Source organism: Danio aesculapii, chromosome 22 (genome assembly GCF_903798145.1).
Source record: "Danio aesculapii chromosome 22, fDanAes4.1, whole genome shotgun sequence".
NCBI classification, from domain to species: Eukaryota; Metazoa; Chordata; class Actinopteri; order Cypriniformes; family Danionidae; genus Danio; species Danio aesculapii.
Window position 1 is genome coordinate 37,122,727 of NC_079456.1, and position 23,404 is coordinate 37,146,130.

At 37.8% G+C, this 23,404-nt stretch overlaps 1 protein-coding gene across 1 annotated transcript in view; it reads left to right on the top strand.

Moving 5' to 3' along the window:
* LOC130216459 (E3 ubiquitin-protein ligase RNF123) overlaps positions 1–23,404 on the top strand; it is a 215,279-nt gene that overhangs the window by 56,562 nt on the left and 135,313 nt on the right. The window contains exons 30-33 of the mRNA XM_056448353.1: positions 2,489–2,576; positions 4,219–4,303; positions 16,010–16,149; positions 21,915–22,103. Of these exons, the coding sequence (XP_056304328.1) occupies positions 2,489–2,576; positions 4,219–4,303; positions 16,010–16,149; positions 21,915–22,103 (502 nt within the window). The remainder of the gene's footprint in view (positions 1–2,488; positions 2,577–4,218; positions 4,304–16,009; positions 16,150–21,914; positions 22,104–23,404) is intronic.

Below are 23,404 nucleotides of genomic sequence, written 5' to 3' on the forward strand. Positions count from 1 at the left end.
TGTTGGATTGTTTTACTCTGCTTTGTTTTTTGTTTGTTTTGGATGCATTTATTATTATTTATTGATATTTTTTAGTTTGCAGTGTTTTTGTTTGTTTCTTGCTTGTTTTTTATTTGTATTATGTGGATTTCTTTTTGTTGTTGTTGTTGTTTGTGTTCCTTTACTTTAGTTTTTGATTTATTTAGTTAGTTTTTTAGCTTTGTTTAGTTTTATTTTGTGTTGTTTGGCATTGTTTTAATGGGTTTTCTTTGGTTTTACACATTTTGTTTAGTTTTTTGTTTGTTTGTTTGTTTTAGGGTGTGGGGTTGTTTTTTGGTGTGTATTTTTGGTTTAGTTTTGTTTGCTTTTGCTTTTTTGTGTGTTTTGATGGCTTAATATTTTTTCTTTTGTTTATTTTTTTGTTAGTTTTTCCCTTTAGTTTGTTTTACTTTGTATTTAATTTGTTTTTCTAATGGGTTTTTTTTGGTTTCAGATTGTTTACTGCTTTGTTTCATTTAATATGTTTTTGTTTTGCGTTGAATGGTCCAGTTTTAGTTTTGCATGTTTGTTTGTTTTGCTTTGTTTTTATGTTTTTGTTTGTTTGTTTTGATTGGATGGTTTTGTTTGTTTTTTTACTTTGTATTTATTTTATAGTATATATTTTTTGTTTTTAGCTTTCTTTACTTTGCCTTGTTTTTGTTTGTTTGTTTCTCTGCATATATGATAGATTTTTTTGACATTGTTTGTGTTCCTTTACTTTGTTTTTGAATGAATATCATTTATTTTCTTCTGTTTTGTTTCACATTGTTTTTGTGGGCTTTGTTTTGTTTAGATTTTTTTATTATTTCGTTTTTTTGTTTTGCTTTGTTTTTTAGTGTTTTGTGTTGTTGTCTTTGTTGTTGTGAATTTCCTTTTTAGTTTTGTTTGATTTTCTTCACTGAGTTTTTAACATTGTGTAGTATTGCTTCATTTTGGATTGCAAAATAACAAACGAAAGTAAATATTAAACATAAGAAAAAATGTCCCATGTTTAATGTTTACTTTTGTTTGTTTTCCTTTGAATTTATTATTAATGCATCTATCTATCTATCTATCTATCTATCTATCTATCTATCTATCTATCTATCTATCTATCTATCTATCTATCTATCCATCCATCCATCCATCCATCCATCCATCCATCCATCCATCCATCCATCCATCCATCCATCCATCCATCCATCCATCCATCCATCCATCCATCCATCCATCCATCCATCCATCCATCCATCCATCCATCCATCCATCCATCCATCCATCCACATACATACAGTATATATATATATATATACAGTTGTAGTCAGAATTATTAGCCCCCCTGTTTATTTTTCCCCCTAATTTCTGTTTAATGGAAAGCAGATGTTTTCAACACATTTCTAATCATAATAGTGTTAATAACTCATCTCTAATAACTGATTTATTTTATCTTTGCCATGATGACAGTAAATAATATTAGACTAGATATTCTTCAAGACACTTCTATACAGCTTAAAGTGACATTTAAAGGCTTAACTAGGTTAATTAGGTTAACTAGGCAGGTTAGGGTAATTAGGCAAGTTATTGTATAATGATGGTTTGTTCTGTAGACTATCGAAAACAAATATAGCTTAATAAAATAAAATAAATTAGACTTTCTCCAGAAGAAAACATATTATCAGACATACTATGAAAATTTCTTTGCTCTGTTAAACATCATTTAGGAAATATAAAAATAAAAAAAACTCAAAAGTGGGCTAATAATTCTGACTTTAACTGTATATATATATATATATATATATATATATATATATATATATATATATATATATATATATATATATATATATATATATATATATATATATATATGTATATATATATATATATATATATGTATAAGGCTACAGAAGCTTCCTGTGTTCATAAAGTGACAAGTGACGACACGAAAATAACTATGAGAAAATACGACAAACATTAAACAGAGATGTGATTAGACAATTCTCTGGATGTTGAATTGTATGTAAAGATTTGTTATACATATACAAGCTGTAAGGTGCTGTGTACAAATGTGTATGAGAAAGTATAACAATATACAATGCAATACTTTCTCATACCCATTTTCCATTATGCTGGTCATTCTGTTTTGATTTTGCTTTGATTGCTCTGCTTTGTCTTATTATAATTTTTTTTATCTATTTTGAATAGTATAATATGGCTTTTTTGAGTGGTTTAGCTTGTAGCTTTTCATCCATTTACAGTAACATTTTTATGTATTTGAGATTTTTGTGATGTTTTTGAGATCTAGTTTGTAAATTATACTCAATCATGAATAATCTGTGCAACCTCACTCCTAAAACTGTCATAAAACCAGCAAAATACTGATGTTGTGATTTTAAAAACCTCCCATTGTCTTCAATTTGTACGTTTAGTTCCTTCCCCCCTCCCGTTTTGTTATTTGTATAACGATTATTTCTAATATACCCTCTTTCAGGCGGATGGCTATGATGAAAAACTTGCTGGCTCCATATGAGCAGCGACCCTGGGCTCAAACCAACTGGATCCTGGTCCGTCTTTGGAGGGTACGCTGCTTTTCTCCGCTGCATTATCCTCCCCTTCACTCTTTCTTTTCATCTCCTCCTCTTCCTCCATTATGCCATTAGATTCCAGCTCAGAATAGTTTCATTATATCAGAGCCATTACGCAGCACATCTCCGCCGTTTCCATTTGAACTTTATGAAACCAGCTACTCCCATTTACTTATTAACATTTATTCTGCTCTCGGTGACTAAAATAAAAGGATGAGTTGTTTTATATCTGTTAAAGAAAGTACATTGGGTTTATTCAACCTTAAGAATACCATTATGTGTCTGTTCTTGGTCATTTGTTTGAGTGTTGTTCTGTTGATGCCGGTTTAATTTATGATAATGTTAATGTTTCACAGATGGTTGGTCACAACAGACTATTATAAAAAGCCACACATGAATATTAAAGTCAGATATTATCTTCCTTTTCCATTGGGTTTTATACATGCTTTATTACTAACCCAATGCCAGTTTTAATCACTAATTAATGCAGTCACACTAGGGGTGTATGATACTGGCAAAAAATTCCCAGGAGGGCTCATAATTTTGACTTTAATTGTAAATAAACTACCTGACAAAAGTCTTGTTGTGGATCCCAGTTGTAGGAGCAACAAATAATAACTCGATATCTAGTTGATCATTTGGATTTGTCTGCTGAATCCTCTGTTGATCTGCATCCCAATCATCACAAATACTGCAGAAGACCTACTGGAACCTGCATGGAGCCAAGATCCTCACAGAAATCAGTCAAGTTTGGTGAAGGAGAAATCATGGTTTGGGGTTATATTCAGTATGGGGGTGTGCGAGAGATCTGCAGAGTGGATGATCAACATCAACAGCCTGAGGTATCAAGACATTTGTGCTGCCCATTACATTACAAACCACAGGAGAGGGACAATTCTCCAGCAGGATAGCGCTCCTTCTCATACTTCAGCCTCCACATCAAAGCTCCTGAAAGCAGAGAAGGTCAAGGTGCTGCAGAATTGGCCAGCCCAGTCACCAGACTTGAACATTATTGAGTATGTCTGGGGTAAGATGAAGGAGGAGGCGTTGAAGATGAACACAAGGACTCTTGATGAACTCTGGGAGTCCTGCAAGAAGGCTTTCTTTGCCATTCCAGATGACTTTATTAATCAGTGATTTGAGTCATTGCAGAGATGTATGGATGCAGTCCTCCAAGCTCATGATGGAGTCAGACACAATATTCATTCTGTTTCCACTGCAGCATGAGCACATATTCTATACTGGACATTATTGAAGGTTCAGTGAGCAGACTTTAGTCTAAGCAGAGTCAGACCTTACTGTCCTAATCAAATCATTAATAATCAAGCCATGATCAGATTTTATTATGCTCAAATAAGCATCATCTAGAGGCCTTTGCCCTTCATATATGACAGTTCTGATACCAAATGATCAACTAGAAGTCATTATTTGTTGTTGCTAAAACTTGGATAGGCCACAAGACTTTTGTGAGGTAGTGTAAGTGGGGAAAAAAACAACATCTAAATGATTTTTAATGACTGGAGCAAGTAGTTTTTTGAGAAACTACTAAATAAAACTGCATAACATATGTTTGCATTTGTCATTGCGTGATTTTGCCGACTGATGGGGTGTTACGTTTTATTCCTCCTGTCTACAGGGTTGTGGCTTCGGCTACAGGTACACTCGTCTTCCTCATCTGCTGAAGACCAAACCCGAGGACGCCAACCTACCCAGCCTGCAAAGTGAGTGGATGCCCTGTCTTCCTGCTACTTTATTTTTAGCACAGTTTCAACCTGTACTGCCGGTTGTTTTTTTGTGTCTTCTGAAAACTTTCAGAAAAAAAAAACATCTTTACTTTTCTATGCTCATTTCCTCCTGTGTCACTTTACAGTATTGCCAAAGCCTTTTCACTGTGCATAAAATATGGAATATACTTACATCAATAAATCAATAAAATAAACAGTAAATGCTAAATAAATGAACTAAAATGACAGAAAAAGAAACAAAAATAGACAAACAGACTGTCTCTCGCTCTCTTTTTCTCTCTCTCTTCAAAAATTAAATTAAATTAAATTAAATTCAGTTTAAAATATTGCCAAACCATTTGTAAAGTTTACATTATAATGATCATATATATATATATATATATATATATATATATATATATATATATATATATATATATATATATATATATATATATATATATATATATATATTTAAACAACAGTTCTGTCTGGTTCTCGAATCTGATTGGCTGATAGCAGTGCAATATTCTGCAATAACAGCACTCGTACAACCTCTTCACCCTTGTGTATTACTCCACCCACAAAGAGTGACAGCAGATCAGTAGATCAGAAGAAAGTAGTTCCTCTTACAAAAGGGTTTTTGAGACTCTCCGTTTGATTTTCTTTTTTATATACACAATTGTGCCGTCAAATTGTTGTATAAACCCAATATCACCCTCGTAGGAGTGCGATATGGCTGTATATTGTCACTGATGGGACAATAAGGCACTCTGCCTGCGGCCTCGAGCAACCACACGCCTCCCACCAGTAGTAAACAGAGTAAATAGTAGTAGTAGTAGTAAAAAAACAAAATAATAATAATAATATAATAATAAATTAGATGGAACTGTGTTTAACAATTCATTTCTCTTTGTTTTGTGTTTAGTTTTAGTTTATTGTCTTGCTTTGATGTATTTTGCTTCAGCTTTTGTTGAAATGTTTATGTTTTTTGATCGTTTTACCTGCTTTGATTTGGTGTTGCCTTTGCTTTTGTTTAGATTTGTTTGTGTTCTGTCTTTATAATTTTTTTAGCTTTTACTTGTTTGTTTTGGATAGCTTAATGTTTTACTTTTTTTTTAAATTGGATTTGCTTTGTTTTGTTTTGACTTTTCTTTAGAACTTTTCTTGTTCTTTTCTTTTTTATTTAGTTTTCTTCTGATTTGTTTTATGCTTTGATTTGCTTTTTGTTTGGAATCATTTTAGATTGTTTCCCTCTGCCCCAATCTGTCAGATTTCTCTGTGTCTGCCCTTTTTTAAAATGTATTTATTTATTTATTTACATACTTTGATATTAAAAATAAATTCACTCTAAGTTCTATTAATTACTTACCCTCATGTCGTTTCAATCCTCTTAGAAATAAAGATATTTTAGATGAAATCTGAGAGCTCCCCCACCCTCCATAGACAGGAACAGTCTCAGAAGTCCAGAAAAGGAACCAAAAGCAAAACATGACTTCAGCAGTTCAGCTGGAATCACACGAAGCTCCAAGAACAATTTTGCGCACCACCTTTGTTCTGCAATGTTTTCCACACCAGATCAGTCATATTTACATTTCTTTAGCAAACAAAAGTGTTCTTGGAGCTTCATATGATTACAACTGATCCACTGATTTCACATGGAAGTTTTCGGTTCCTTTTCTGTATGTTTAAGAACTGTTGCTGTATTTGGAGGATGAGAGAGCTCTCAGATTTCATCTAAAGTAACTTAATTTGAGTTCTGAAGGTGAACAAATGAATATATAAACAGTTATTAAAGCAGTAGTTCACCAAAAAAAATGAAAATATACGCTATTAATTACTCAACCTAATGTCGCTTTCAACCCTTGAGACCTTCATTTATCTTCAGGACACAAATGAAGTTACTTTAGATGATATATATATATATATATATTAAACAGTTATAATACTCTCTCTGTCTTCCTCTCTCTCATTGTTCTATGATTACTTCTGTTACTCTCTAATATAAGTGGCTTGTAAGTGTCTGCAAAATGATTAAATGTAAATGTAATGTAAATGCAGTTTAATTAGAGCTTTCCGCTGATTAAAAACGAAATCAGAAGAATAACATGCTTATTCATTGCATTAATATCATGTAGTATCCTATATCAGTATTTACAAAGACAAAAAACCTAATGAAGTTTATCAGGGGTGCCCAAACTCGGTCCTGGAGGGCCGGTGTCCTGCAAAGTTTAGCTCCAACCCCAATCAGACACGCCTGGGCTAGCTAATCAAGCTCTTACTAGGGATAGGCTTTCTAGAACCATCCCTATAGTTGTGTTGAGGCAAGTTGGAGCTCAAATCTGCAGGACACCGGCCCTCCAGGACCGAGTTTGGGCACCCTTGCTTTAAATAAACACGATGGAAAGCTTATAATAGACAAAAAATCTGCTTTAGAAGTGAATTCATGTGAAACTCACTTTATTAATGTCCCACAATGCTTTACTAATCAAACCTAGAACGCGCTAGACTCATTTATACTCGTAATAAGAAGTCAAACACACAGTCAAGAGCTATTTCTCATTATAACCACCTTGTGAAGCAGTCTGATTCATTACAACGAAATATCCTTGAAGAATGGCAGCTTCTCTGTTACATTGCTTTGGTCTTTGATTCATTTTCCTTCAGCTTAGTCCCTTATTCATCAAGGGTTGCCACAGTGGAATGAACCACCAACTATTTCAGAATATGTTTTATGCAGCGGATGCCCTTCCAGCTGCAACCCAGTACTTGGAAACACCCATACACACGCATTCACACACATACACTATACGGCCAGTTTTGTTTACCTAATTCCCCTATATGTGTTTGGACTGTGGGAGAAACTATGGCAGAGCACCCACACCAACAAGGGGAGAACATGCAAACTCCACGCAGAAATGCCAACTGAGCCGGGATTCGAACCAGCAACTTTCTTGCTGTGAGGCGACAGTGCTACCCACTGAGCCACCATACTGAGTCAATTCATTCCTTTAAAACATGTTTATCATCTAATTTCTGCAGGATGCTGCATATAAAAACAGAGTGAGTGGACGGTAATAACAGCATTGGCATCCATCTGATATGAAATATTGTTTGTTCTTTGTTTCTGTCTCTGGAATCTGCGTCCCCGCTGACGTTATTATGAAGTGAAGATCATTAATGTTGGCCGCTGAGTGCAGACGCTGTTTTTACTAGAGCGTTTTGACATCATGCCGATGTTCTGCACGACTGTAAAAATGTCTCGTTTCGCTTGGAACTCGTTAAATTCAAACCTGCCACTCTCATGCACGCACACACTCAGTCTCAGGCAGGACGTGACCGTTCACTCGTCTGTCTTTTCTTTCTGCAGCCCGTCAGATCAATAGTTTTGATCTGAGACTCTCCATTTAGTCAAACCATCCACTGCATGGACCGCAAATAGTTCCCCCGTATCAGATTACATTAAAGGGGTAGTTCAGCTTAAAATGAAAATGCGCTGTTTGTCTGTCCAAGATGTATGATATACAAATAAAGTCAAAATTATTCACCCTTCTGTTAATTTCTTTCTTTTCTTTATTAAATATTTCCCAAATGATGTTGAACAGATTCAGGAAATTTTCACAGTATTTCCTATAATATTTTTTCTTCTGGAGAAAGTCTTATTTGTTTTATTTTGGCTAGAATAAAAGCAGTTTTTAATTTTTTAAAGCAACTTTAAGGTCAATATTATTAGCCCCTTTAAGCTATATTAGTTTTGGATTGTCTCCAGAACAAACCACTGTCATACAATGACTTGCCTAATTACCCTAACTTTACCCTAATTACCCTAGTTAAGCCTTTAAATGTCACTTTAAGCCGAATACTTGAAATATATCTAGTCAAATATTATGTGCTGTCATCATGGAGAAGAGAAAAGAAAATGAATAACTCTTGCCGTTCTGAGAGTCATCCCCATCGCAAACAAATTCTTGTGGCTCCTGATGACACATTGAGGTCTTATGCTATGTTCAAACTAGACACGGAGGTCACTTGCTCTTGTTTACTCAGGGGATGTTTTTCACTTGAGTTGAATTGTCGAGTTTAACATGCATTGTAGATGCAAATGAGGTAAATTTTAGCCAATCACTGCAAATGCAAAACATCTACATGGTTTACGCTGCCTGGTGGAAATTCACCTCTGTACCTGCGTTTACGTCGACTCACTGAAAAAAGTGCAAACTGTTTATTTGTGTTGAATTTAAACAAACAAGTTAAATTTAATAATGCTCAACTCAATTTGTTTGTTTAAATTCAGCCCAAATAAATTGTTTACAACAACTCAACTTAAAAAAAATTGAGTAAATCCAAGGAATCATCTCTGAATCATCTTTTTCAGTGTATGTAATCGACTAGCATGAATACTTAATTTCGATAAGTCTCTACAAAACAATCCAATAGGTGATAATCCAATAGATTAAAGAATAAAAATCACACTCTCAAAATGAATAAGACACAAGCAATAAGCTATTTACTGGGGAACTAAAGGAAAACGTTGACCACTGTCAATCCCAAGCTAACAATGTTAGAACTGGGAGTCCTCGTAAATGAAGTCACATGATGATCACGCAGATCATATGATCAAACCAAACCCAAACAAGAGAGAATGAGAAGGTGGATAGAGGGAGAGAGAGAGAGAGAGACAGAGAGAGAGAGCCCAAAACAATATATATATATATATATATATATATATATATATATATATATATATATATATATATATATATATATATATATATATATATATATATATATATATATAGCTATATATATATTGGCAATATATATATATATATATATATATATATATATATATATATATATATATATATATATATACAGTTGAAGTCAGCATTAATAGCCCCCCCCCCTTGATTTATTTCTTTTTTCTTTTTGAAATATTTCCCAAATGGTGTTTAACAGAGCACGGAAATGTTCACAGTATGTCTGATAATATTTTTTCTTCTGGGGAAAGTCTTATTTGTTTTATTTCAGCTAGAATAAAATTAGTCTTGCATTAAAAGACCTTGAACTGTATCAAAAAGAGGATGACTATCATGATTCGTAATATTGTTTCATTTGTCAATGGTTCGATCATCTCAACTACAGTGGGTAACACACATCCCACATGACATTTGCATACTAGAAGAGATGCGAGGAGCACTTGATGCTTGGCTGAAGGGGGAATAAATTGTGAAGTCGTCACTTTGTGAAAGGACACTTGAGCTTGTCTAGCGCTTGATGCATGAATTCCTTCCCTGGTCTGATACATCTCGTCTCAATGTTAATTCCATCTTTTTCCACTCTCATTTGCATGACATCCAGGGGATTTGTCAATTGCTAGTTTTCAAAGTAAGTTTCTCTCCCGTTTGTTACCTTTGGCCGACCCTTATTAAACCCCCATCCTAAGTGTGAGTTTGCTCTGATGTAGCCTCATTTAAATGTAGCGTCCATCTGACTTTTCCCCCAGTATTAAAGCTAGCTATAGATCTGTCATGTAGGATTGTTTTGAAGTCATGTTTTGCTCCCTCAGTCCCTTCCAGCCATGTCTTGTCCTTGCCATTAGTTTGCTGTTGTTTTTCCCCTCCTAATCGTGCCAATTATCATGTGATTAATGTGTCTCCTCTGCGTCCTACTCCAAATCATTAGTTAATTACGCTGCTCAGAATGTAGGCTGCAGTCCAAAATTGTGGATATGTTTGTGGATGCTGAAAACATATACTGGTAATGCTTCCAAATTGGTAATCCAAATTATGATGACTGTCGCTTTACAACCCCAAATCAGAAAAAGTTTGGAAAACGCAAATAAAATAAAAGAAAGGAGTGATTTCTAAATTTACTTTGGCTTGTATTTCATTGCTGACAGAACAGCGAACATTATTTCAAACAGTAAAGCGTTTACCACTTTGTAATGTTGCCATTCCTTTTCACAACACTTAAAAGACGTTAAGGGAGTGAAGACACCAAGTGATGAAGTGTTTCGGGTGTCATTTAGTCCCATTATTCCTGCAAACAAGTCTTAAGGTGGGCAACAGTACAGGGTCTTCATTCACGTATTTTGTGCTTCAAAATGCGCCGCACATTCTCTATTGGAGACAGGTCGGGACTGCAGGCAGGCCAGTCAAACACCTGTATATTATAAACAATTAAATCAATACATTTTTACAATTAGAAGCTGGTTATATTCACACACCCCCTTTTATAATGTTAAAGATGATTAATATGTATTAAATTGGTTATAAACCTGACCATTTCGTGAGTCGGTGTATATTCTGTGCTTCTGAATGCCTGTATTTACATTTCTGTCATGTTTCGTCTGGTGCAAACAGCCATATCGCTCATCACTGCAAATCTCGTCATGAAGCATGTTGTGAGGACACGAGGTTACAATGTAACCTGCTCACCTTATGTTTACGCTCGTAATATTTATTTCATTTGCTAATTTATAACCTCATGTTGAACTGAATCTGTCTCATTTTGGAGTCTGCTAATGTCCACCGGAGGTCGCATTTTGGTCACAGACGCATGCTTTCAGAACCTTCCTGACTGAATGAATGAACTGCGCAACCCACATTTTCACATTTTCAAAGCGTATCTGACTTTAGTATTGTTTTCCAGATAAACAAGAAGGCTCACATATCATGTTTCTTAAATATCTGCTTTAGAAGAGTCAAAAACTTACATACAGCACCTTTATCTATGAACGATTGTTCAACATTTACTAATTGCTGCATTATTCAAATTAAAATGTGTGCTTTTTAACATTAGGTAATGCACTGGGAGTTAACATGAACTAACAGTAACTTTATTGTCATCTAATGTTAACAAAGATGAATAGATACTGTGATTAAATGTATAGTTTATTGTTTATCATGTTAGTAAACACGTTTAACGAACTATTGCAGGCTTTTTATAAAGTGTTACCTGCTTTATAACTTTCATTAGTCTTACAAAAGCTGTGATCTGGTTGCAGTTCTCCTCTCATGGGGAGATTGTCAGTGAAAAATAACCCAAACCAAGGGTTCTCAACTCTGGCTCTCAAGGTCCACGTTCATGCAGAGTTTAGCTTCAACCTTGATTAAACTCATCTGCCTGGTACTTTCTAATAATCCTAAAAAACCTTTATCAGAAAAGTTAAACTCTGTAGAAAAGTGAAACTTAAAGCAGTGTTTCTCAACCACTTTCCTAAAGGACCACCAGCTCTGCATATTTTTCATGTCTCCTTAACCAAATACGCCTGATTAAGATCATCAGCTCATTAGCAGAGACTGAAAGACCTGCAATGTGTGTGACAGACAAAGGAGACATCCAAAACATGCAGTGTTGGCGGTCCTCCAGGAACGTGGTTGAGAAACACTGCCCTAAAGGAATAGTTCACCCAACAAAAAAAGAATCATGTCATTGTTGACTCCCCCTCATCTTATTCAAGACCTGTTTGAGTTTCTTTTTTATGTTGAACACAACTTAACATACTCTGAATAATGTTTGCAGCCATGGACTTGGTATGTTTTTGTTTTGCTACGGTGGATGTCGGTGATAAGAGATGATAACTCTCATAAAGTGTAATTTAGCTCATTTATGTCATTTTAAATATGTACATGACATTGTTTGTGTTGTCTTTACGACAACTTGACAAATATATCACAACACAACAACTTGACATTACCAAGACAGACTTGTCATAAAACTGTCATAAACATAATTCAAGAGTTCACACTTAGCTGATGATTGATTATAAAGCGTGTTTTGAATGCTGTCCGGGGAGAGAGCATTGAGCTTATAAGATCCTCGAGTCCTGGGCTCCCTCCCGTTTGCAGAGCGAGAGGGGAGTTCGAGCTCAGGTAGATCTTATTTTAATGTCCAATTTAATGTTCGATAATGACGTTGATATTTGGTTGATTTTAGGTTGTGTTGGAAAGTGACCAAAATCCAACGTTGAGCCAACATCTAAAACCAACGTCATATTGACGTCAAATACTGACATTTATTCATCACGTATGGCAAACAAAATACATCTGATAGACTTCATAGTGGTAACGTCTACACAACGTCAAGCTGTAACATCATTAGACACTGATATTTGGTTGATTTTAGGTTGTGTTGGAAAGTGACCAAAATCCAACGTTGAGCCAACATCTAAAACCAACGTCATATTGACGTCAAACACTGACATTTATTCATCAGGTTTGGCAACCATAATACATCTGATAGACTTCATATTGGCAAGGTCCACACAAAGTCAAGCTGTAACATCATTAGACGTTGATATTTGGTTGATTTTAGGTTTGACAATAATGTTGGGTTCTGATGTCAACACGATTTTCATTTCCAAACAAAATGCAACGTCTCCGAGACGTTGAGGTACAACGTCAATCTGACGTCATGTTGATGTCTTGTGCTTGCTGGGTGTTTAAGGCCATTTCGGTCATCATACAGTAAACATAGGTCATCTTCTCTCTCTGGGTCAATGCGTGTACAGATTTTAGACATCTTCTTGGACACTTTTAATGCTTCCGAACAGTTTCCTGCAATTATTAATCGCCCATGTCTTGAGGTAGTTCATTATGAAGTGATTTACCTTCTATGTGCGATCTGATTGGACAGGAATCACAGGACTGATTTCTCTAATCTCCATAGACAGGAAATAATACAGTAGTGACTGCAGGTTGAAGGAAAGTAGAGGAGTAAAAGTATCGATACTGCAGTAAATATGTACTCAAGGGAAAGTAAAAGTACTCATTTATCAAACTACTCAGTACATTACAATTCCTGAGGAAAAACTACTCAATTACAGTAGTTTGAGTATTTGTAATTTGCTAATTTACAGCACTACAAATAACACGAGTGAGTGAACGACACTTCATGAAAGTTGTCATAAGCATGCAAACAATCGTATTTGTATTCACAATATGTGTCATGTAAAGGTTTTAAATGTTTCATGATAGTCTTATGAACACCACCATCAGGTAAAGTGTTACCTTGAAAGATAATGCAGATTTGCGTTCACTTTAGAGGAGCTGATTTTTAGACGGTGTTCCTGCCTATTTGTTTTTTGGTTCTTAACCCAAAGCGTTTTCAAATTGAACCAACTTCAATAATGGAGCAATTTCTTGCCTCGCAATAGCCGTAATGTCATGCCTACTACCTGATCTCTGTTATGGCCTGCCCTCATTACCCCTGGGTCCTTGTTTTCCATGCTACCACTTCCACAGACTTCATCTAATTAAACATAAAGGTTGCATCTCTATCAGAGACCTGCACCTCTGCGTCTAATGATTAGCTCTGTTTAGAGCTTTATTGCCATTGCTTGCTCTTGCTTTTAACACTCCGAGGCTTTTAGCGTGTTTGCCGATCGCTGTGCTTTTCCAGATAAGGTATTAAATTACCCAGTGTCCTCTTTGTGCGCGTATAACGAGAGAGAGTGCCCTTTCTTTGTTCTCCAGACATGGTCAGATAGCAGTAATAGAATGTCTGAGGGAGGGCGGGAGCCATGATTTCCCATCAGCCCTCTATTTTGTTATCTGCTGTCGTCATTCTGTTATGAATGCAAAACGCTGAGCTGAATGTTTACCTTCTCAAATGTCCACGTTGGGTTTATGTTTGCTGCTTTGTCTCCTAATTAAGGTTGTGGGTTGAACGAAAAATGTTTTTGCTTTAAGGTATTCTCGTGTGGTACTCGGGTGTTATGGGTAGACACATAGGCCTTTGTGAACACTGAGTGTGATGGAACGACTGTCTCCCCTAACAGCAACCTTTCGATTTGCCTTTTCCTCTGAGAAATACACAATCACGATCCCTGTTAGGCGGCAGTGATGAGGCATATCTGATGTTAATAGTACCACGTCCACTGACGCACTTAAAAGCAAAGCACGCCTCTCCTCAAGAGACTGATCACTTATCCAATACTCGCATCCACTTTCAAAGACAAAGGTAGGAAAATGGTTAGACAGATATGTGCGGGTGCTAAGAAAATAATTGAGATTGAGTGGCATCAAGCTATGGCACACATCAGAATAGGCATATTCATATTCAACCAATATAAACACATGCTTATAGGAGCATTTACAAAAACTGTTACCATATTTGAGTCCGTTCGGCCCATCTCCATGTCTAGTGGGAGCCCTTTTAGCTTACCATCTTAACACCACTGCGTGATATTATTGCGCATGCTTTAGTCATGGTATGGCAGCAAAGTTCCTTGATTATTACGCTGGACTGATAGTATAGTTCCTAGCCATATCGATCTTGTAAATAGCAAGTTTTAATTTCCTCTTGGTCTTAGTACACAATGTAACAACAGAATGTCAAGCTTTGCATAGGAAAATGATCAAAACTCTTTCGAATTGTTTTGAGGGAGATGCTGATAGTCTAATCTGAATCAATATTTTATGCCTGGAGATTGATTGAACGTGTTAATAATGGTAAAACTCAACTGTTTAACTCTAGATAACTTGAACAATTAAGCTATTTTAAGGCAAAGTGGTGTGTGATTAAGAGACAACGACAAAAATGTTTACACTTGGACAGCAACTGGACAGCACCCATACACTTCATGTTCACTTAAAAGCCAAAATGGACTGTATTTATGTGGGATAGTCCACATAATGGACGTTTTTGACAACTGTTTGTAAGGAGAACGGATTACATACTGTTTGAGAACTAGGATTGAGAGTTTGTTGCCTATTCTTAGTGCAAGGTAATCAATAGTGAATGTTATTAGCCGCGTTTCCACTATCGCGCCTAAAGCGAGCGAGCCAGGGCGAGCCAAGGCCAGTCGCGTTTCCACTATCACTTCCGGGGCGTAATCGGGCCAAAGCGGGGCTTCCTTTGGGGCCAGCGTCCGGCCTTTTTCGGCCCGCCGAATACCTTGGGCCAAAGAGGGCCAACTGGGGCTTCGGGGCGGGGTTACGTACGAAGGCGGAGTTTTCCTGTCAGGTAAAGAGGAGACAAGATGCTTTCTTCCCTTACATTTGTTTTGCTATCGCGCTAGCCTTGCAGCCAAAATCTGTGTTGGAAGTAAATGCCGCCGAACTCGAATGTCCTTATCCAGGGATCGCTGTCTGGCCTTACACCAACAGACCACAAACAGTAAAAAAGCAATCGCTTCGGTGTTCTCCATCTTCCAGCTCTCGTAGTGATGCCAGGTTGTGTTTGTGGTTATAATTTCAGTTTTTTGTTCCCGCTGAAGTGGGCGGGTTGTGTGACGGGTTGTGTGACGTTTGATTCGGGGGACGTTCTGGGGGCGGTGTTTACGTGACGCGCTGCGAGCAACTAGCCCGACAGTGGAAACGCGACATGATTTCGGCCTCATTTCTCAACCTCCCGGGCTATTGGCCTGGCCTGGCCCGATTAAAGCCCTGGCTCGCACTGGCCAGATAGTGGAAATGCGGCTAATGATAGGTATTTTTTTCTATGCTAAGCTTGGTAACCTTTGATTTTGGCTGTTCATACAGGAGTATACTGGGTAAAATAGGATAACTGGTAACCCCAATTAAACCAGGGCTTCTAAATTCTGACTGGGCTATAGCCACCCCTGTCCCTCATGTAGTGCCAAGAAGGGGAATCCATTGTCAAAAGGCACAATCTCTATACATTGACCTCTAACTATTGTCAACAGTTAAGATGTGCTTGCTGAATACATGTCTTGTTTTCTCTGATTGGCTGTAGAGCCCTGTCCATCACTTCTGCTGCAGAGGCACATGGCTGAACTCCTCTGTCAAGATAAAGACATGGCTGCCAGTTTCCTCAATAGCGTCTTAAACCAGCTCAACTGGGCCTTCTCTGAATTCATCGGCATGATACAGGAGGTAAGAAGCTTTCGAATCTTTCAATCTGTCAGCCAAATAGCCTCACCCCAAACTCAAAAAGACAATGTTGATGTGCTGATAAGTGTTTGGAGAGCAGCTAAGATCTCTTTAGCCAAACTGCACACTAATTCCAAATAATCTATATTCAGTTGGAGAGTTAATCAAACTCCGCTTGTTTAAAACTGTGGGGATCATTTTCTACGCTCTGCTGATTAGCCCCGCAATAGTGTAACTTCGCACTAACTCAATCAGAGTCTGTAAATTATTCATAATGACAATGTAATCTTGATTTTCCCTTGATATTTGAACTGAATTGCCACCGTCGTGTGTTTAAAATGAATCTTTGCATATTGCAGGTTACTTACTCATTAAAATATTCATTAGCCATTGATTGTGTCGATAAGAAGTGCCTCATAACTAGACCTATGGAAATATTTTGAGGCAAACACCAATGCAGAAATTGACTCCAATATACAGGGGTGTTTCTAATACACTTTGAGTGTTAGCTAGGGTATTGTTTAGCTCTGTTTTTGGATGCCGGGTTATTGCTATGTGCTTGCTAAATTGTTCAAAGTTGTCTTTGGTGGTTCCTATGCTGTTAAAGGGTCTCGTATTTAATGTTTCTAGGCAGTTGGTGGATGTTGCAGGGCATTTGTAAGGTATTCTGACTCAGCATTTGGATTCTGATTGGTGTTTTGATTTATAGCATTAGTAGGTAGTACTTTGGTTTTCTGGGTTGTTCTGAAGGTTTTGCTTTGTGGTTATCTGAGAGTTCTGGATAATGAGAGGCAAAAGGGATACAGGTGTCACAGTTAGGCCAGGTTCTCCCCTTCCTCAATCACCCCAATCACTTGATTACTATCAGTTCCGCACCTGCATGTCATTATCACTCATCACCCCAGCTCCATAAAATCCTCAGTCACTCCTCACTCAGTGTCCGACCTCATTGCTTCAACAAAGGACTTGACGCTTCTTACAGTCAGTGATTCATACTATTATGAAGTTTACTTACAGATACTTCTCCCTATTCCTTGTGATCTCCAGTGTCTCTTTTCTAGTATTTGATCCCTCATGGTCGCCATCTGTTCTCCGTGTTCAGCCCTCCCCTGCTGAAAAAAACAAGCTGGTTGACCAGGCTGGTTTTAGAGGGGTTTTGACCATTTCCAGCCTGGTCTTAGCTGGTCAGGCAGGAAAATGACCAGCTAACACCAGCTTGATCAGCCTAGCCAGGCTGGGAGCCCAGCCAAAACCAGCTATGTCCAGCTTAAACCAGGCTGGTCAAGTTGGTTTTAGCTGGATTTAGCTGGTCATTTCCAGCCTGACCAGCTAAGACCAGGCTGGAAATGGCTGGAAACCAGCCTGGAAATGGCCAAAACCTTTCTAAAACCAGCCTGGTCAACCAGCTAAAACCAGTCAACCAGCCTAGGCTGGTTTAAGCTGGATTTTTTTTAGCAGGGTCCTCATTTTCTGGTCCCCTGTCTGGTATTCGCCAAATCTCTGTGTTTGGCTATCTGTGTTCCTGCTTCCCCATTGTCACCTATATGATCATGACATCTCCATCCTGCAACAGTTTCCATGTGTCTTCATTCACTGCCATCCTTTATATAATAAAATGTCTATATACTCACTAGCCTGGTCCCAGTGTCCTTCTGTGGCAATAGAGCAGAATGTTAACGTTTTTTAATGCATTCAGCTGATCTCCACGTCTGGTGGGAGCTCGTTTAGCTTAGCTTAGCAAAAAACATTGAATTGGATTAGACTATAGCATCTGGCTCAAAAAAGTTTTGATAATGTTTTTATATTAAAAGCTTGACTCTTCTGTAGATACGTTGTGTACTAAGAGCGATGGGGAAAATGAAAAGTTGCGCCTGCCACAGCCATGGTACAGCAGTAAAGTCTATTGATCATTATGCAAAATAAGAGTACAGTTCCATATTGGCCGAGGAGATATCAACCTTTCATTTTCTGTTGGTCCTAGTACACAACGTAACTACAGAAGAGTCAAGCTTTAAATAGAAAAAATATCAACACGTTTTTTTAACTGAGCTAGATGCTAATAGTCGAATCAAATTCAATGATCTATGCTAAGCTAAGATAAAGGTGTTCCTGCCATATCTGGAGATCGACTGAATGAACTAAAACGTGGTAAAACTCAACACTCCATGTGACACCCTGACCCTAACCCTAACCCATGACCACCACAACAGCTGCTCAGGATACGGCCCGGTTATGGAGACCTTGGGATCATCTCCTCACAGGTCTTGGATCACATCAGTGGCGCTGCATAATCTCTAGGGGCCTCGGGATGAGTATCCCCAGGAGCAAATAGAGAATAAAGAGAGCACTGGGAAACAGACCAGAACTTTTTTGGTTCAGGAGTGGCTTGACTCCCGTATGTGATGGTTCTCCTCAGATGCCCTTGATTGACAATCCTCTCAAGGCTGTGGTCATACTTGCGCACCTTTACCAGCCACATTGTTTCCCTTCCTCTAAACCAGGGGTCACCAAACTTGTTCCTGGAGGGCCGGTGTCCTGCAGATTTTAGCTCCAACCCTAATCAAACACACCTGAATGAGCTAATCAAGGTCTTACTAGGTATACTTGAAACACCCAGGCAGGTGTGTTGAGGCAAGTTGAAGCTAAACCCTGCAGGGACACCGGCCCTCCAGGACCGAGATTGGTGACCCCTGCTCTAAACACTCTATTATTATAGTTAGATAATGGACTCTGAGAGCATCTAGTTTCTTTTGCAATAGTCTTTTGAGACTGTTCCCCCTTATGGAGGGTTCCATTGATGGTCTTCTGCACAATTGTCAAGTCAGCAGTTTCACCATGATTCTGAAGCCTACTAGGCCAGACTGAGACAATTTCAAAGCTTTGCATTAATTAGTGGACTAGATTGAGACACTGGGAGCCGACAATGTTGAACTTTGTCTAGGTATTCTTATTTACCGTCAATTCATTTGCTGCCACTGGTGTTTTCTTCAGGAAATGCAAATGCCATTTACCTCATGCTTCATTCAACTCGTTAACAACTTCATCCAGCTGCACGCTAATTTGATCATTTGAACGCCATGGAAACAATCTTTTCGGAAGAGTAGTGCATCAGCCCCTCCCGTGCTTGGGTCATTACAAAACGCAGGCTCTGGAGTCTCAGGGGAAGTTACAGGAGAAAGCCAAACCTCTCTGATCTATAATGGCGGTAAATTAAACCTCAGACGGGAAAGCTCTTTCTCACCGGGCTTTCTCCTCTACTCTTAAATCAATGTCTTTCAGGAGAGCTGAAGCACTGAAATTCTGCTCATTGCAGATTGGACTTTGATTCGCATGCTGCTTTGCCTGGAGGTTGGCTGGCTCTTAGGAGCGCCTTTCATCTGCGATGATCCTCGAATTAGGAGGCAGCGGTCTCCAGGGGGAGTTTGTGATGTGTTTACTGCCTCGGTTTCAGAGTGCGCTAAATTGGAATGAAGGGTGGATGCAGGAAAGGGGCAGATGAGAATGTGCAACATCAAAACAGCTTTTTTCTGCAGTAGTGCAACTCTCGTAGGCTTAAAGAGGCATTAATAGTGAAATAAAGGTGACGCTAATGAAAATATGATGCTGGGTTGTTTCTGTGGTATCCATTGAGTTGCTTGGTTGTTCTGAGTGATTGTTGGGACATCGCTATGCAGTTACTAGAGTGTTCTGGGAGGTTTTAGCCTGTATGATTTGCGTGGTGGTTACAGCAATGTTGTTGGGTGATGCTGGTGGTGTGTTCCGGAGGTTTCTACGAGGTTGATGGGTGTTTTTTTGAAGGTTATTTTTTTAATGGTTGTTGGTTGGTTTTCAGAAGGTTGCTAGGAGGTTGATTGATGGTTTTTGTAGGTTTGTAGGATGGTTTTTGAGGCGTGGCTTGGTGGTTTTTGGGGGTTGTTTAGTTTTTGGAAGGTTGCTGGGAGGTTGTTGGTTGGTTTTCAGAAGGTTTCTTGGAGGTTGGTTGGTGTTTTTTTTGAGGGGTTGTTAAGTTTTTGGAAGGTTGCTGGGAGGTTAATGGTTGGTTTTTAGAAGGTTGCTGAGAGGTTGGATGTTTCTAGGCAGGTTTTTTAGATTTTAGAAGGTTGCTGGGAGGTTGTTGGTTAGCTTTTAGAAGGTTGCTGTGAGGTTGTTTGGTGGTTGTTGGTGGGTGGCTTAGTTTTTTGACAATTGTCGGTGGTTGTTGGTTTGTTTTTAGAAGATTGTTGGGAAGTTGGTGGTTTTTGGGAGGCTGTTTAGATTTTGGAAGGTTGCTGGCAGGTTTTATCAATGTTATTGGGTGATGCTGGTGGTGGTTTTGTGAGAATTCTAAGAGGTTGGTGGGTTTTGTTTGAGGTTATTTTTTGGAAAGTTGTAGGTTGGTTTTTTGAAGATCGCTGTGAGGTTGTTTGGTGATTTTTGTGAGGTGGGTTAGTTTTTGGATGGTTACTGTGAGGTTGTTGGCTGGTTTTTAGAAGATTGTTGTGTCGTTGGTTGGTGGATTTTGGGAGGTTGTTTTGATTTCGGAAAGTTGCTGAGAGGTTTTATCAATGTTGTTGGGTGATGCTTGTGGTGTTTTGGGAGGTTTCTAAGAGGTTGGTGGTGTTTTTTAGGTTAGTTTTGGAGGGTTGTTGGTTGGTTTTTAGAAGGTTGCTGGCAGGTTGGGTGGTGGATTTTGACAGGCTGTTTACTTTTTGAAAGGTTGCTGGGAGGTTGGTTGGTGGTTTCTGGGAGTTTGTTTAGATTTTGGAAGGTTGCTCTGAGGTTGTTGGTTAGTTTTTAGACGATTGCTCGGACGTTGTTTGGTGATTTTTAAGGGGTGGGTTAGTTATTCAACGGTTGCTTAGAGGTTGTTTGGTTGGTTTTTTGGAGGTTGTTTAGATTTTGGAAGGGTGCTGGGAGGTTATATTAAAATTTTTATAGGGTTGCTGTGAGATTGTTGCATGTTTTTTTTGCTAGGTTTTTTGAAGGTTGATATGAAATTGGTGTGTTAAAAGAAGTTTACTGGGTGTTTTTTGGAAGGTTTCAAGTAGTTTGATGGTTTTTGGAAGGTTTCTTAGAGGTTGTTGGGTTGTTGTTGTGTTGTTGTTGGTTATGTAAAGAAAAACTAGCAGGTTCTTCGATATGTTAAATTCAATATTACAACAAATAAATAATCACAACAAAGAATTGGTTTAAAAAGTAGTACATTATACTGTATGATAACATTATAAAAATACATTATAATATATAATTAAATTAATGGAAAAATGCCGTAAATATTTTCTGAACATTAAATTTATGCATATGAGGATGAAAGCAGTATAGTGTTTCTAGAACAAGAAATTAAAATTAAGGATGGGGGTCTCTTTCAGGAGAATAAAAATATTTTACGGTCTGTGTCATGAAAGTTACCATTGGCCTAGGCCTTTAAAGCCTACAGGCTTTTCCTCAGCATATGGCTGTTATGTATGTTTTTTTAGGGGTTGTTGGACGGATGATTGCCTAATTCATAAGAGCACACAGTCTTATCCTCAGTGTATTGTTGTTCATTCAAATGGTTGCTCAAAGGTTGTTGGGTGGTTTTTTTGAGGTTAATGTGTGGTTGTCAAAGTCACAACAGCCTTATGGTTAATGTAGTGTAAACTTAATAAGTTGAATGTCTTTGTGTATTATTTACGGAATTCTGACATTTGTCAACAAGACATACAGTACTTTCTCAGCAGCCTCATGCTTTTCTTCTCTGACCTTCTATGCCTTTCTATGTTTCTATGTTTTCATTTATTTCCCATCAGATCCAACAGGCAGCCGAGCGTCCAGAGAGGAATTTCGTGGACACCCGGCAGCTAAAGGTGTGCTCGACCTGTTTTGACCTCTCTGTCAGTCTGCTGCGGGTCCTGGAAATGACCATCACACTAGTGCCGGAAATATTCCTGGACTGGACCCGCCCCTCCGCCGAGCTGCTGCTGCGCCGATTGGCTCAGGTGAGCATGATTGACAGCTGGAAGGTGTACTAAATGTGCAGTTCTGAAGGCAATACTTTCAGAAAGTTCACCATTAACACCATTAAGATTACTTTTATAAAGCAGTTTCATGCAGAAACTCTTGAGTTAATGATCCTGTTTGAGGCAATTGCAGTTAAACTTGAGATTTCTGTTTATTTTCTCGATGTCTTGCAGTGCACAGCTCTCCGAATGTAAATTATTAACAACACTAAGAAAGCTTATAGGCCTCAATCGAATGTTCTGCTTCAAAGAGGTCATATTATTATATAAAAAAGGAGAAAAAAAACATCTAAACAGTAAGTTTGGCTATCTAAGTAGACTAGCCTGTAAACAAATATGTCAGAAATATCCTTTCCAACCCAGTGCTATGGTTTTATTTACATTATGTATTAGTATTTATAAGTTTTGTGCGCATGATAAATCATTTATTAAGATAGGTTCAGGTTTAGACAGACATTTTTTTTCGATAGACAGTAGTGTTGTCAAAAGTATCGAGATTGGTACTAATCGGTACCGAAATTTAAAATCCATTCATTTCCCGCTAACGTTTGAGTGCTGTTGAGCACGTTCTTAAACACTGATGATTGGCCATCGTGTTCATGTGCTCAACGAAATGACTGTGATTGGCCGTGAAGGTTATGTTAGCGGTAAATGCATGTTTTTTCCGTTACCGATTAATACCAAACTTGATACTTTTGACAACCCTAATGGACAGTATTTTACAGTATTAAATCTGTACTTTAAAAGTCTAGTTTATAAAATGTGCGTAGAAAGAAACATTCCTGAAAGTGAAAGTACAACAGGATACATTTATAATTTATTCATGATTATGGCTCATATGATGGTTTAAAATGGTTCAATTAGGTCAATATTTAAGTTAAATATGTTTACTTAAGACTTTGCTCACACATTCTCCCGTCAAGTTTGTTTTTTTTTATAGATCACAGCCTTTTGTGGGAGCTGGGAAACAGATAATATGGAAGTCACTGGTTTCTAAACGTTTGTTTTTTCCAAAATATCTTTGTTTGGTCCCAATTCATACCTGGGGTCTCGTTTATACCCGTGACGTACATGTTTCCACCTCCCGTTTTGTGTGTACGCCACGGTTATAAACGAGACCCCAGGTATGAACTGGGACCAAAAGGCATCTGAAAGAGAGTTCACATAAAAATGAAAATTCTGTCATCATTTACTGATCTTTCACTTGTTGAACACAAAAGAAGATAGTTTGGAAAAAACAAAACAAACAAACAAACAAACAACAATAAAAAAAACGCTTT